This window comes from Vicugna pacos, chromosome 7 (genome assembly GCF_048564905.1).
Source record: "Vicugna pacos chromosome 7, VicPac4, whole genome shotgun sequence".
Taxonomy (NCBI): domain Eukaryota; kingdom Metazoa; phylum Chordata; class Mammalia; order Artiodactyla; family Camelidae; genus Vicugna; species Vicugna pacos.
In genome coordinates this window covers 25,721,897-25,737,894 of record NC_132993.1, presented here as the reverse complement: position 1 = coordinate 25,737,894, position 15,998 = coordinate 25,721,897, and the positions used below count along the sequence as shown (strand labels likewise).

Sequence of the window (15,998 nt, the reverse complement as noted above, 5' to 3'; positions counted from 1 at the left end):
AAAGCCACGTGCTCTGTGAGTTCCAGCGGTGAACACTTGATGCGTCTGAATGGAGTCTTTGTCCCTTCCCTTTGCTTCCAGGCACGGAGGAGTGACAGCAGGAACTTTCTGTGCTCTGACAACCCTTATGCACCAACTAGAAAAAGAAAACTCCATGGATGTTTACCAGGTGGCCAAGATGATCAATCTGATGAGGCCAGGAGTCTTTGCTGACATTGTAAGTAATAAAGCAACGAACCAAACTTTTCCTGTTAGAGCACTACTTTCTAGAGATTGCCGAAACCATTTTGCCACGTATCAAGAAAGAGCAAGGTGATAACATTAGCATCTCATTTTCAAGCTGAATTATATTCAGTTTGCAATCCAGAGAACCAGAACAATAAACAGTAAACATTTTGAAGTTTATCTTCCAGAAAATTGATGGATCAAAAATTTTAAATCTTCTGTGTGCCGTTTTGCAAGACTCATTGTAATTCTTAAAAATATCCTCAGTCGGAGTGCCAACTAATCAGATTTATCCAACAAAAAAATAGTTTCTTTCTTGGGGTTCAAGTTCTGCATAGCCTCAGAAAAGTCAGAAGATAGACGTCAGAGACTTAAACATTAAAACTGTTTTTTTCTCAAGCCAAGTTCATTTTCTGAACTTAAGAAATAGCTAATTCTGAGGTCCTCTTGAGAGAGAGAGAGAAAGAGACTAATACAATTGAGAAAGACACATGGCACATCTGTAAAGAGAAGTCTCAACTCCGAAAATGATTTGGAGGTTTTTATTACTGTAGAAACAAGGGCTGGAAAGACGATAGGGAACTTGGTGCCAATGCCCCAGTGGGAGAAGCTTAGGTGGGTGTAGGAGTCATAGGCCCACTTCCAGCTTCCTGGTCTGGGTATGTTTAAGGGCCTTTTAAAGGGTCCATCTTCAAAGCTCCAGCCCAGAGCAGCTGGCCAGAGAGCAAGGTGACCCTTGTGCACACGCACTTCAGAGGTGCCCTATTAAAAGGCTCGTTTGGGCCAGTTGAGTTGTATCAAGCTTGTCCTGTGTGAAATTGTTTTCCAGAGACTGAACTTAAACCCAAGTTTCACAAATGCTTTTAATGAGGCCTGTGGTCCTACTGCTAGCCACCAGCCCACGTTCTTTGCAGCTGCCTTCCCCCATCCCACCACCCGGAGTCGGCCTCTGCAAGAGAGCAACTACTTTATTCTTCTGTGTGTCTCTGCTCCGAGACCACAGCAGGCACACGCTCACCTTTGCACAATGCACGGCATAGGACCGGTCAGGCTGGTCGAGGGTGAGGAATCCTTGGTCAACAGTGGGTTTTGTGAAAGGCTTGCATTTTGCATGAGTCCCTGGGCTGACGGCACAGTCCTTTCTGAGACCTCTCCATAAAGAGACAAACCCAACCGACCTCAACACAACTGGAGAAAGGAGAATGAGTAAGTTATTTATGAGTAGGTCACAGATACCCACTGCCAAAGGGTTCACACACAAGTTGATAAACCAGTAACAGAACCCTGTGACATCACTATCCAATTTTATGGGTTAAACGAATGAGAACAGAGTACTTGCCATTGGCAAATGCATGTGGGCCAATGTTCTAGGTGAATGTTCTCAGCTAATTGTAGAACTACTTTAAATTCAATCAGAAAGAGGCATTCATGTAGATGGTATACCTCTGCTGATTAAAACCGAGCCCTGAACACCATGCCCTTCCATGGATGGTGTCGAAGGGTGACTACAAACAGTCCTTCTTTTTACAAACGTGTGTCTTCACGGAGCTTCCTGTTCCTAACCTCCCATTCTCTGTTCCCCAGGAGCAGTATCAGTTTCTCTACAAAGCAGTTCTCAGCCTTGTGAGCACGAGGCAGGAAGAGAATCCGTCCACCTCTCTGGACAGCAATGGCACAGCACTGCCTGATGGAAATATAGCCGAGAGCTTAGAGTCTTTAGTTTAAGCCAGAGACGGGTAGGGGAGTCCACATCTGAGCACTGTTGTCCTCTTTCTAAAGTTAGACAGGAACATCATTCAGTTCTTCTGTCATCTGTTTGCTTCTCATTACCTGACAGTAACTTTCATGACGTAGGCTTCTGCTGCCAAATTTACATCATTAACAACGTGTGCCTTTTTGCAAAACTTCTTGTAATTCACTTAATTGTGTTTAAACTAAAATGATTGAAATTTACAGTGTTTCTAAGAATGGAATTGTGGTATCTTTTTTTCATATTGATTTTAACAGAAAATTTCAATTTATAGATACTAGGAATTTCCAACTACAGAAAACATGTTTGTTTTTAGTGTCAAATTTTTAGCTGTATTTGTAGCAATCATCAGGTTTGCTAGAAATGTAACTTTTAATATAGTTCACTGTAAATAAAACACTGTTCCCTATGATAGCCAACATTTTACAACTGCAGTATTCACCTGAAGTAGAAATAATCTGATACTTACTGTAAATACTGTTCTAGAGTCTCCCTGGACCAAATTTATATTTATAATTGTAGATTTTTATATTTTACTACTGAGTCAGTTTTCTAGTTCTGTGTAATTGTTTAGTTTAATGATGTAGTTCATTATCTGGTCTTACTTGACAAGTCTTCTGATACAAACACACCGTTTTGTGTTTAGTGATTAACTCTGTTGTAGCATGTAATTTTAACTTCTATGGAAAATAAAAAATGCATTTGTTTTGAAAGAAGATGTTTTTATGAGAGTAACACCTTACCCAACATTGTTTAAATGGTTTTTATCCAAGTCATCACAAAAATAAATATAAATATTGCCGTTGGTTTGTGTTTGCTTGTGGAGTGCTGAGGCATGTGGAGCAGAAAACTGTGGACGTGGTCCCTCTGAGATGATGGGCGTGGAAGAAGGTGGATGGGATGGGACTGTGCGTAGAGCTGCGATTCCCAAACTATGCATTGAGGCACACGGGGAACTGGCAAAATTTTACATTTTTGAGGACAACACAGCAACAGGTACGGACACTGTACCACTGCACTATTAAAGTACTTGGACTTAACTACTTAATAAACAGAACCATTATGTATTTCTCTTAGCTTAAGGGAACTATGAAAATGCCACTCAGAAACTAAGCGTGCCATGTACCAACAAATGTGGGGAAACTGGTTTAGAACCCAGCTGGGAGTTAGAAGCAAGCAGATTTGCCAGTCAGGGACAAGCTAAGCTGGTTTGGAAGGCAGATAGATGAATAGAGAAGGACCAGGAGGTCGTATCTCCCAGAGTGAAAGTAGGTAAGAAGTCCTGGGTTAAGGCAGATTGTCAGGATTCAACGTCTGTGCGCAGGTGAAGGGCAGGGGAGCAGAGAATCATGGGTAACGAGCCTACTTTGATACTGGAAGCAGCCCCCTGCCTTAGCCAGGAGTGTTTCGTTTTGTTTTGTTTTGTTTTTCCAATTATTCTTCCTTTAATGTGAGAGTAATTCTTGAGTGCTTACTGTTAGATGAGGGTATTATTAGATTTCTGACCCTTCCCGTCTCCTCTCCTCCCCAGTGCTGACGGGGGCACCATCCCTCAGTAACACCCAGCTCAGCATCTAAGGCGGAAGGCAAGAAAAGTTTCCTCTCCCCCAGGGGTTCTCACAGTGTGGTTCTCAGACCACACCATCAGCAAAACCTGGGAACTTGTTAGAAGCGCAAATCCTGGGCCCCCGTCCCCGATCTACCATCTCAGGAACTCTGAGGCTGGGGCTCAGCGACTGGTGCAGATAAAGTTTGAGAACCACTGCTCCTTAGTGATCAGAGAGCCTCCAGTTTCCTCGAGCAAAATCAGGGCATTTTCACCAAATCCTAAAATAGACTCAAAATGAATGTTTCTGTTTTTTAGCTTTCCTTTTAAAGCGATAGTCATGACGTGATAGGAAGTAGAAAAAAGTCCAACAAAGAGTGAAGTGTCACGGTCACAAAGCGTCTGTAAGCGCTGCTCTGCTGGGTATAAAAATAATGAGCTTATTTCTCACCCTCCCGGGGAAGATGGCCACACGGTTAATTTTGCTTCCTCTGTTGCTTTTCTAGCCTTAACTCCTAATCCTCTTGTTTTACAGTTTTGTTTCCCCATAACCTGCAAAGTCTAATCATAAACTAATTTGAACAAAGAGTACATGTCACCATAATTATTTTTTCCTTAGCCTTTGTCCCAGGAACAAATGGCCTTTGAAGGGACTTAGAATTTTTTTTTCCTACATGGTTTTTCATTAGTGAAGTGTCTTGCTCTTCTGAGAGGAAGTAACTTTGCAAGTTATCATGTATAATTACTTTATAGATAAATTCTAATAAAAATACCCTGAAACCAACTTTTTAAAAAGACAGTCCTGTCAGATATAGCCATCTTTCTTTATCTTTTGATCTTTAACTCTGAGACAACTGTCAACTATGAGAAAATACAATTATGAGAGAATTATGAGGAAAACAATCCACACAGCAATCATTTCTGAGAAAATGAATGAAGCCTGGTAAGTAAGCCGGTAACCCTAACCCAATTGTTTCCATCCATTACCAAATTTCATTTATTGTTTCATTGCATTCACAGGTTTTATCCGCATATTGTTTTATTACATATTGGTGGCCTTGTTATGAATATATATTTTTTATTCTGCTTTTCATATTGTTACATAGGCATTTTTATTACATATAATCTATAAACTTATCATTGTCATTGTATAATATTCCTAGTATAGTGGTTTTCAACCAAGGACAGGTTGCCCCCCAGTGGACATTTGGCAATGTCTGGAGACATTTTGACTGTCACCTCTGTAAGGCGACGTGCTGCTGGCACCTACTGGGCAGAAGCCAAGAATACTGCCCCACATCTGCAGCGCACAGGACAGCCGTCACAGCAAAGAACCATCCAGCACAACATGTCAGTGGTACCCAGGTGGGGAGACCTGCCCTCGCGGATGTACCATGGCCCTGGTGATCATATTCCTGATGTCAGCTGTCTAGGCTCTCTTCAGAGTCTTCCTACTACAACACGTGGTAAACATTTCTTTATGCAAAAACGTTTCCCATATTTAGGATCATTGCTCTCAGTGCCATTTGGCGAGCAGATCGTATGAACATTTTTAGGTGCCCTAATCATCTCCTGCTTTCCGAAAGCGTCGTACAGCTTCCCCTCCCACTGCCGAGGTCCTGGGGTCTTGCTGTTCCGCTCACGGGTTCAGACCTCTGCTCAAACCGCTCCTCCCTGGAGCAGCAGCCACAGCGGCCTGTGGGAGTGGCATTCCCTCCTTGTGCCTAAGAAAGATGTTCAGACTATTTCACATGGATCACAGAAGGACCTTGAGCTGGCTTGCTGTCCTGCGTGTCCCAGCTGGACATCAGCCCACCTCCCTGCACCTGCCTCACCCCCAGGCCCTCCCATCTCCATATCTGCTTGCCTTTTCTCCATAGCACATTTTGTTTCCTGATACATTTCAAATTCCTTTGTTGTCTGTCTCCTCCATGAGTTTATAAGTGCCTCCATTAATTTACTCTCTTATAAACCTCTGTATTTTCACACTTAGAACAGCACCTGGGATATTAAAGACACTCAATACATTTTAGATGAATGGATGAATAAAGAATTAGTGAATGAATTGTTTTCACCTAGGACAAAAATATTCTCTTTAATAGACCTGGGAAACCTGACACTATAGACAGTGTTCCTCAGCATACAATAAATGTCTCAATTTTTCAAAACATGTCTACTTTTTTTTCCATAGCACCTATATAAATTAGACCAATTGAAAAAGTGTGTTCTCCACGGACGTGATCTCTGATATTAAGTCATGTAGAGCAGTTTTGCAATCTTGAGAGAAGTATTAAGGATAAGCTTAATTCATCTATTTAGCCAAATGCACCAGGATTATAAAGTCCATCATAGGTCCCAGTCTAATACTCTAAGAATTTTTTATGGTATCTGTTTCTTCACATAAAATTAATACAAACATTTAATATGTACACATTCTATTCAGTATTACACCATAGGACTCTTAATTTTCACATTTCTGATCTGAAAGTCCCTAAAATGTTAGCATACAAAATGACTTAAACCATTTCTCTAACATACAAAACTTAGAAACTAAGATCTCTTTATAAGCAGATACATTTTAAAATTTTTTCTTAAAACTGAATTTCACTCATAGGTAGCACAGAGAATCAGAATTAAATGAACTATTTAGGGAAAGTGGGGAAATCTACACATTTGTCAAAATAAGCAAAACATTTTCATTATTATAAACCATGATTGACTATCACCCACTCAGTTGGTAATTGCAGAATATCCTGTTACATTAGAGGTCTTCTCATTAGTGCAGTTTCAGTGTGCTATAGTAGGTGGTATCAAATGTTAAGGTCTGTAAATTAAACACACACCAGTTTTAAGAACCTAAACATCCTTTGCATTAAATTAGAGTTAAGTTTTTTTTCAAAGCAATCATTTTTAAAAAGAAAAATAAGATTTGAAAGTGGGAGTAAGAAAAACTGTGGGTGTGAGATTGAAACCTCTTGTTCCATACACAACAATCACTTTTAATCAGACCATGAGAAACACAGCCTGACCTTTGAGAAACTTCCCAAATATGCTAACTTGCAATCCTTTCCTCTGCAGCTTTGGACATGATTTTTGCCACGTCTCAGATTCCTGTTAATCTTGCTTCAATCCAAGGGGCATTGCTTCAGTTCTGAATTATCCACGTAGAGAAATGAACTGATGGAAGTCATTTTTCCCTTGCTTCTACCTTGTTCCATGAAGCTATGTATTGAAAACTATAGCATTAAGGTTCTTAATGAAAACTGTTAAAGTAGAGAAGTGTCTTATAGCACCTTTCCTTCAAGTAAGTGTTTTTATGGACTCAAAGCTAAAAGCACATTTCTGGGGCTTTTTAGAGAATAAATGAAAAATACTCCACATTTTGTTTATACAGTGTGTCCAGCTCTAAGCTCACAGGGATATATAAAAAGATTCAAAGAACCACCTAGACAAAAACTGAAATGCTTAGAAAATAATTAAGGCCAGTGAGGAAAAATTGATAACTATGGGTCATTACTGTGTAATCACAGAATCCACCCACATGCCACTGTCCTTCTAGGGGCTTTCCAGGGGCAGGTTGTATTTTCCAAAAATAGCCCAACCATGTCTTTCAGCCCACGTGTGACCCTTTGAAACTCATTCCATTGAGAAGTGGGGTTTACGATTCCTTCCCTTGAATCTGGGTGGACTTGTGACTACAATGAAAGTGATGCTATGTGATTTCTGAGGCTAAGTCATAAAAGGCAATATAGCTTCTGCCTGGATCTCTTGGGATAGTTCACTCTTAGAACAGTACCATCATCCCTTGACAGACCCACACACGAGAAGACACGTGTGGAAAGAAACCAAGGCCTTATCCTGAGCTTCCAGATAGAACCAATTTGCCTGCTATGTGAGCAAGCTGTCTTGAAATGGAATCCCCAGCTACCAGCCAACATACCCCAAATGAGACTGTGTGAAGCAAAGACAAGCTGTTCCCACTGAGCCATGCTCGAATTGCAGATTGATGAGCAAAATAAATCACTGTTTATGCCATTATATTTTGTGGTAGCTGGTTACACAGTGAGAGTAACCAGAACTCGTCTTGTATTTCCAAGCTAATAAAACCATAAACTTTATTTCCCAGACTCCCTTGCAGCTAGGGTTCTGGATGTGAATCATGTTCCACCAAACATAGGAAGCCATGTTTGGAAACATAGATATTATTTTAGCATGCCTGGTGATATTGTAATAAAACATACATTATGTATTTGCTTACCCCTGCTGAATTGCTGATCACCCTGTAGATACCCTCAGACAAGATTTAGAAGACAGAGGCCAGCTATGTGTTTGTTGAATGTGGGAATGAGAGAAAAGGAAGCATTCCTTGATGCTTCATCCAGAGCAGCAAGGAAGATGGTGGTTGCCATTTTCTGAGACATGTAATCAGGTGGAAAAATTAGTTTGGGGGGATATTCTTAAGAGTGGCCCCACTGAGAAACACCAGTTTATACCATAAACTCTTAAATCTACATTGAGTTTAAAAGACCAGGAGACATCCAAATAGAGATGTCCAGAGGTAGATGCATATATACTCTGAAGCTTAGGTGAGAAAGGCAGGAATTCATGAGAGATATAGATGATATTCAAAGCCATAGAGCAGGCTGCATGCACACAGAGAGAACATCTATAAAGAAAACAGAAGCTGGAATGAACTCTGAAGAGCATCTCCATTTAACAGACAGGCAGATGAATAGGAGGCTGAATAGGACCACCCTCGTCACTAAACATCTTATGTATTGAACCATTTTCCCCATTTCAGACAATGTTAAATGTCAAATTTCATAGACCAGAAAATAAAAAGAACCACACCGTGCCAAACAAAATATTTACGTTTTCAAACATTAAAGTATTCTAACAACCCACGCCACTGCGATTTGCAGTTCCCTCATGTTTTGCCTTGGTCTTCTTCATGTTTCACAGCACCTACTCCAGTTTCTTTCCTCTGCTAAACTCCCATCTGATTTCTACCTCTTTTTAAGTATTTCTCTCAACTTAAGAAGAAGCCTCATTTTCAGTAGTTTGCTAATGAGGCAAGCATGTTTCTTCTCTATCGGAATTATTGGGGTGGGGGGTTCGGATCAGGTGTGGCTGCTTGCTTCGCCCAGTGCCGGCTTCACAAAGAACCTCATTCCAAAGAACTTGAACTCAGATTATTGAAGCCAAGGGCTGGGCTGCTGATTTAGTTATGCGTGGTAACAACCCAGAATCATCTTCAATCAAAGACAGAACTGCATCACTGCAGTTTTGTCAGGCTCACAGCCTTGGAGTGAGGCTCCCAGGGGTTTAGAAATTTGTTATCCAGTGATGTGGTACCCATTATCAATCAACACTGGAAGACACTGGAAACCTCCTACTTTAGCACACCGATGATGCAAACCAGAGGGGCAGAACCCAATGACCTTGCAAGTTAGGGCTTAACCCCATGTTTTGTAATACTTGGCTAATTTTTTAAAAATTAAAAATGAATGTGAGGACTGAAAAAGAATTGGAAATAGGAAGGTATTAGAGTAACTGTCAGTGACTAACAAATATTCCTTCCAAACAGGCAGCCTTTCTCACTGGATCCTTTCCAGAATTCAGGTCTGGTCAATGTCGTTCCAGTGCAAACCATCAACAAATGTGAACCATCTTAAAGAAAGCTGATCTATACAACATACAAGGATAAGATTGGCTACTTCGCAGGGCTATACAAATTGTGCCCTGCATCTAGGGGGCAGCTAATCACATCATAGACATTGAATATTTATTATGGCATTTATTTAATATGCTTAATATTTATTATGACATGTATATAATGATTAATATTTATTATGACATTTTCCCATCAGACAGTAGTAAAGTGTATTGCTCTAATAAATTACACATCTGACGATTTTTTGACAGATAGAAGTGTCTTGAAGGAGTGCCCTTCCCTGATTCTCAAAAAGGAATCATAAGGGGAGGTTATAGCTCAGTGGTGGAGTGCTTGCCCCTAGCACGCGCACAAGGTCCTGAGTTCAGACCCCAGCACCTCCATTAAATATGAATAAGTTAAAAAAAATGTAGCTGCTCCCCCAAAACAAGTATTTTTTAAAGGCATCACGTGGGATAGTAGTGGCCCTAAGAACCCACAGGAAGAGAGGTTTTCTAACTCAGAGTTCTTTCCCAAGTTCAGAGTATCCTGAGTCTCTGAATGACGATCAAATTTCCATAGTAAGTCCTGTCCCCTTAGGCAAGTCATTTAACTTCTGTGAGACGTGTTTTCTCTTCCGTAAGGTCAGAGGCCTGGCTGCACGACGAACGTGGTCCTTTCCCTCCACAGCCACTTTACGATTCTCTTTTTGGAGCAGACACAGCCATGGCTTGTCTGAGAAGCATGAGGATCCCGGAGGGGTCTTCCAAAGTATCCAAAAGAGTGAAAATAATCTCAAAGCTAAAACTCACTATCTTTAATAGAAACTTCAAGCAGAAATGTTACTGCAAAAGAGTGAAGAACGCGAGGGTTTCTGAACACTAGCTGTCCGGCTCTCCTCTCACATTCTCTCACTGACCTTTATAACCATCCTGCGAGTTACTGCTACCCTCACCTTATGGAAAAGGAAACGGCCGGTATGTTGTAGAACCAATCACACTGCTTCTCCGAAAAGAAGCTTCTCGCGTCTCATGAGTCTCGGATAGGGAAAGCTGGAAATACACGCATCGGTGTTCCCGGTGGGGTGGGGTGGGGGGGCAAAAAAGGCAAAAAGATCTGAGTATTAAGTCTACCCAAACGGTTACAAGAGAGGTTCGCGAACTGGGGCTCGAGGGCCATATGCTTATACTATAATCTATCCATCCACACCCAGATCCTACCACCACCACCTCTATTATGAAATTGTGCTGCAAAACTTACTGCAAGCCAGTAACACAGTGTTTTGACTCCACCTGTCTCTACTCCAGCTTACTGGCCTTCCCCTTTCCAGCACTGATGTTAGACCTCCTCTTCAAGCATAACCCCTTTATCACTCAATATTACCATAAAGCCCAGACCAGTTAATTATATTGTCTCCATGGGTTCCCCCCTCCCACCCCAGGAGCTAGTGCCCCACTCCCCACGCCATCTGGGCGCTCTTCCAGACTGGGGGGTGGGATTGGTGCACACAAGTTGTACTTCCTAACTGATCATGTTATACTCGGTGTTGTGGTAAAAAACTGCCATTACAGATGTGTCTTTAACTCATTAATAGATTACTGATCTCCACATGTTATTTTTGACAGGTTGGGACCAGGCCTGAATCAACTTTGATCCTTTTCAAATTGCACAGATGTTTCCTCAGCTGCCATTATGTCCCACATATAATAATGCTTATTTCAAGGGCAAAATTCATTTCATAGGCCAGAAGATGAGCACAGTCCAGCAGAAAGTTTAATTTATATTCCTAAAGACAAACATTTTTTTCTCCAAGGAGAAAAAAAAAGCTTTATTTGTACAACTTCAGATATAATTCACATCCCATACAATTCACACAAAATATACAAGTCAGTGATTTTTTAGTGTATTTACAGAGTTGTGCCACCACTACTACCATCAACTCTACATTTTCATCACCCCCCAAAAAACCCCAAACTCATCAGCAGTCGCTCCCACATTCCCCCAAAAAACCCCAGTCCTAGGCAACCACTAATCTAGTTTCTCTATATAGAGATTCGACTATTCTGGACATTTCATACAAATGAAATCATACATGTGGCTTTTCATGCCTGGCGTCTTCCACTAAGCATAATGCTTTCAAAGTTTATCCATGTTGTAACATGTATCAGTGCTTAATTTCTTCTTCATTGTCAAGTAATACTCCATTGTATGGATATGCCACATTTTGTTTGTTCATTTACTAGTTGATGGACATTTGTCTTGCTTTGATTTCTGGCTATTCTGACTAACGCTGCTATGAACATCTGTTTACAAGCTGGTGTGTGAACATATTTTCATTTCTCTTGGGTATATACCTAAGAGTGGAATCACTGGATCACATGGTAACTGTTTTCCCATCTGAGAAACTGCCGAACTGTTTTCCCAAGCAGCTGCATCATTTTATTTTCTGCCAGCAGTTTATGAAGGTTCAAATTTCTCCACATCTTCACCAATAACACTTATAATTTTTTTCATAATAGCCATGTTGGTGGTTTTGAAGTGGTATCTCATTGTTGGTTTGATTTGTTATTTCCCTGATAGCTAATGTATGCTGAGCATCTCTTCATGTGTTTATTGGTTTTTTGTATATCTTCTTTGGAGAACTGTCAATTCTAATCCTTGGTCCATTTTTTTTTTAAATTAGGCTATCTTTTAATTGAACATACAAGTTCTTCTCTTACTTTCTAAATGATTTGCAAAAACTGTCTCTCATTCTGCAGGTCGTCTTTTGCCTTCTTGATGGTATCCTTGGAAGCACAGAAGTTTTAAATTCCAATATCCAATTTACCTATTTTCTTCCTTTTGTTGCTTGTGCTTTGGTGTCATTATTTAAGAGACCATTGTCTAATCTAAGGCCTTGGAAATTTACACCTATGATTTCATCTAAAAGTTTCATGTCTGCTCTTCTATTTAAGGTCTTTGGTCCATTTTGAGTTAATTTTTCATATGTGCTGTGAGGTAGGGAGTCCAACCCGATTCTCCTGCATGTGAATATTTGATGAAAAGACTATTTTCCTCTATTGAATTGTCTAAGCACCTTTTTCAAAAACTCAATTGACCATAATATAAGTTATTTCTGAACTCTCAATCTATTCCTTCTTGACACTTTTTCTTAGAATTATTTTCTTAATAATACTTTTGTTTCATTCATTGACACTGTATGCAAACACAATCAACTTTTGAATATTAATCTTGTATCCTGCAACTTTGCTGAACTCATGCATTAATTCTAATAGTTTCTTACTCTTTTGGATTTTCTATGTGTAAGATCATACCATCTGCAAATAGAGAGAGTTTTACTGCTTCCTTTCTAATATCTGGAAGTCTTTAATTTCATTTTCTTGCCTAATTACCCCAGCTGGACCTTCTAGTATAAGTTGCATAGAAGTGGCAAGAGCAAGCACCCTTGTCTTGCCTCTGATTTTAGGGGGAAATCCTTCAGTCTTTCATCATTAAGTCTGACATTAGCCACAGGTTATTCATAGATGCCCTTTGTCAGGTTGAAGAAGTTCCCTTCTATTCCTAGTTTGTTAAGTGTTTTTATCATGAAAAGGTGTTGGATTCACTTAAATGCTTTTTCTGTGCCTAGTAAGGTGATCATGTGGATTTTGATTTAATCTTACCAATTTCCTTTTCCAAATACTCAAAAGAAAACTACAAGAAATATCATTTTCTAAATAAATCGTAATTTTAACAAAAAAGGCAAAAAAAAAAGCAATACTGCAAAGGTTTGCAGGTAAGTAATCTAGAAGCATCTAACTGACTCAATTTTAAAAATACAAAAAGAAAGCAGCATGAAGAAACTTTATCTTCCTGAAAAGATAAAATAAAACTTCATCTGCTGATTATAGGAAAATATATTCCTATAAGAAAAAAGTTATATAATAAATTAACATATAGCACAATCATTCGTGCTTTTACATACATGGGAAAAAAATACATGATAGAATTATTAATGTTTTCTGGCATTACCAACGTCTCTTGAGCCAAGTGTCTTCATATTAAAATAGAGATTTATATTTCAAAAACACTATTGTATTGACTTAATCAAAACATATCATGCTTTATATTTTAAAACAGCACGTTAGCAAGCATGTTTGTTGCACAAATGTTCAGAGCCACGTTGCCTGAGAAGGTTAAAAACAAAATATAATTCTCAATTACGCTTTGACTGTGCTCCGTGTAGTATGCATAATGCCCTCTGCTTTAATTCGCTCCAATATTGGCCCATAGATCTCCTTTGAAAAGGGCCCCATCAGGCCTTTAGCTTGAATTTCATCTGGAAGAAAATAAATTTGTAGTTACCATTTTTAAAGGTGGTATTAAGGGCTAATTTCTACAGCAAGGGTTTCCATACAGTGGTAAACTCCAAGTCAACGAACAGTTAGAGGCCTGGGGATTTTTTAAAATAGCTGCTTTCACGGCCCTGCTGAATTATTAATACTCCGTAAGGAAAGGGGGTTAATTGAAAGCACAGCTGGACTTAGGGACAGTGTCTGAATTTACACACTTAACTACATTAAGTACCAAATCAGAGAAAAGTATGCTAGGAAGGTAAAGTCAACCTAACTGGTGTGTTTTACTGGCTGGTGTCATTTTTTAAAAAGCATTAACACCAGCAGGATAAAATTAAAGCCAGTCTGGTCGTCTGGGCACGGGCATCTGTTAGGACAGCTGGAAAAGTAAGTCAGGCACTTTCCTTCAAGGCCCTGAAGACCTCCTCCTTTACCATTTGCTCACTCCGGTTCCTCGGTAACTAAGTAGGTGGTTTGTTCTGATATCAGCTGATATGCTGTTATAGGTGTGTCTTCTCATGATTTCACATTTATATGCCTTGATGTTTTTTACCTCACTTCATACCTTCACAAGGGCCAAACGGGGTGTTATATTCAGAGGTAATGTTTATTAAAAGTATATGCGAGGGAGGAATAAATAGATGGAGCACAAAGGATTTTTAGGGCAATGAAATTATTCTGTATGATACTATCTATAGTGGCTATATGCCATCATGTATTTGTCAAAACCCACAGAATGTGCAACATCAAGAGTGAACCCTAATGTAAACTGTGGACTTTGGTTGATAATAATGTGCCCACGTTGGTTCATTGATTGTACCAAATATGCCACACTGATGAGGGAGGTTGACGTAGGGGAGTACATATGTGTGGGTGGCGAGGGCTATGTGGGAACTGTGTATTTTCTGCTCAATTCTGTTGTGAACCTGAAACTGCCCTAAAAGAATAAAGTCTATTAAAAAAAAAAAAGTATTTGTGATCCTAAGGGGAGAGTGGAGAGTTGAAATTTGAATTCTTTTAGTCTAAAATATTTAATGAGTATTGATAATTTACTGAGATATGAAGGTTGATAAAACATGGTCTACATTTTTGAAGTTTGGAAGTAAATATCCTCTGCTATTTTAGCATTATCACCCCTAAAATACAAAAAAAAAAAAAAAAGCCAAGGAAAGAAAGAAAGGCAGTTAACATTCCCTAGGGGCCCCTCTGTGCAGTAGGAGCTTTATGTATTCGTTAGCATCACAGCAACCCTATGAACTAGGGATGACAACCCCTTCCTCAAAGATGAAGGATCTTCTGAGATGGCTCACTTTTAGTGAAAAGCCAGGAATTATTTGCTGTCCAGGCACTGAAAGACCTGTAGATGATTGGGAGACAGACTCGGTCCTCCGATGAAAGAACTTACCATCAAGTAGCATCTTGGCCGCCATAGCAGTGGGTAACCCCACAGTTTTAGCCATGGCTGAAAAGCCATTGACATCCCCATAAACCACAAGATCAATTGTTTTACTTTCTAAATGTCCAGAAGGATGCCTGATTCCAAAGCTGTCTCTCATCACAATCATGTCTCTCTCTCCAGGGCCTTCAAATAAATAAACAGACATTTCAAAATGTCATTATCATGGAAACTCCAAAATCATATTTCATCTGCTGCTCCTGGCCTTCTGCTCTCGTTTCGCTTCCCTTTATACACGCTCTCCGTGGACAATTAGGTACACTGCTCTTTAGCCTAGAGACCACATAAAAAACTCCAGGAAATGATAACCGTGATCGGGCTACTCTGTCCAGGTTGGTGTCACTATAGTTTGGCTACCGACACGAGGGCCCCTCCGCAGAGGCCTCCCCCGCTTGTCCCCAGAATGTCCCTTCAGCATTTCCCCAATATGTTACACAGTAAAAGTCAAACTAATGATTTTGTTCCTTTGCCATATGACCCAAGTTCTTTCTGACTTACTCGCTCTCTTATTCTCCCCTCTGGAAAAATAGTCCAAGCGCTCTTTCCCTCACACCGTGCCTCCCCATTCCCACCGTGTGGCTCCGGCCCTCCGATCTAATTCACTAGTTCTTATGAGTCTTCTCCTGGGAGGTTTAGCTAGTAGCCCGTGGCCTTACCATAGGAAAGTCTCACGGCCAGATGCTTGGAGAGGGCGTCCACGAGAGACTCTGCCTGAGGGACTTGCTCGTCCCCGAGTAAGCCCAACCTGGGAGGCACAAGAGATGGCTGCATTAGTTCAGTCCTGCTCATACTCTCACCCGGGAAGCGGAAGGGAGCGCTCACTGGATTTTATCTTGAAAGGGCAGAATCACAAGTTGACAGTCCAAGCTATAGGACTCCTGAGTGCTTATAGAATAATAATAGCAATAGTAATGTTTTAACCTTCAGAATCATCCCCAGACTCCCACCCCCAGGAGTGCTCTCTGGAGCCGGGACAGACACACTGTAAGCATTCACTATTGCCAAGTTTTTATGAGTCTGATTTGCAGGTTAGT

General features: G+C 40.3%; 2 protein-coding genes across 4 annotated transcripts in view; one reads left to right on the top strand and one right to left on the bottom strand.

The window, feature by feature from the left end:
- PTPRZ1 (protein tyrosine phosphatase receptor type Z1) overlaps positions 1-2,780 on the top strand; it is a 162,776-nt gene extending 159,996 nt beyond the window's left edge. For both annotated transcript variants that reach the window (XM_031674223.2, XM_031674222.2), the window contains 2 exons: positions 82-217; positions 1,810-2,780. In XM_031674223.2, the coding sequence (XP_031530083.1) occupies positions 82-217; positions 1,810-1,950 (277 nt within the window). In that variant the 3' untranslated portion in view covers positions 1,951-2,780. The remainder of the gene's footprint in view (positions 1-81; positions 218-1,809) is intronic.
- A 10,446-nt stretch (positions 2,781-13,226) lies between these two features.
- AASS (aminoadipate-semialdehyde synthase) overlaps positions 13,227-15,998 on the bottom strand; it is an 86,690-nt gene continuing 83,918 nt past the window's right edge. For both annotated transcript variants that reach the window (XM_072964592.1, XM_072964591.1), the window contains 3 exons: positions 15,621-15,709; positions 14,914-15,090; positions 13,227-13,492 (listed from right to left, as the gene is read on the bottom strand). In XM_072964592.1, the coding sequence (XP_072820693.1) occupies positions 13,374-13,492; positions 14,914-15,090; positions 15,621-15,709 (385 nt within the window). In that variant the 3' untranslated portion in view covers positions 13,227-13,373. The remainder of the gene's footprint in view (positions 13,493-14,913; positions 15,091-15,620; positions 15,710-15,998) is intronic.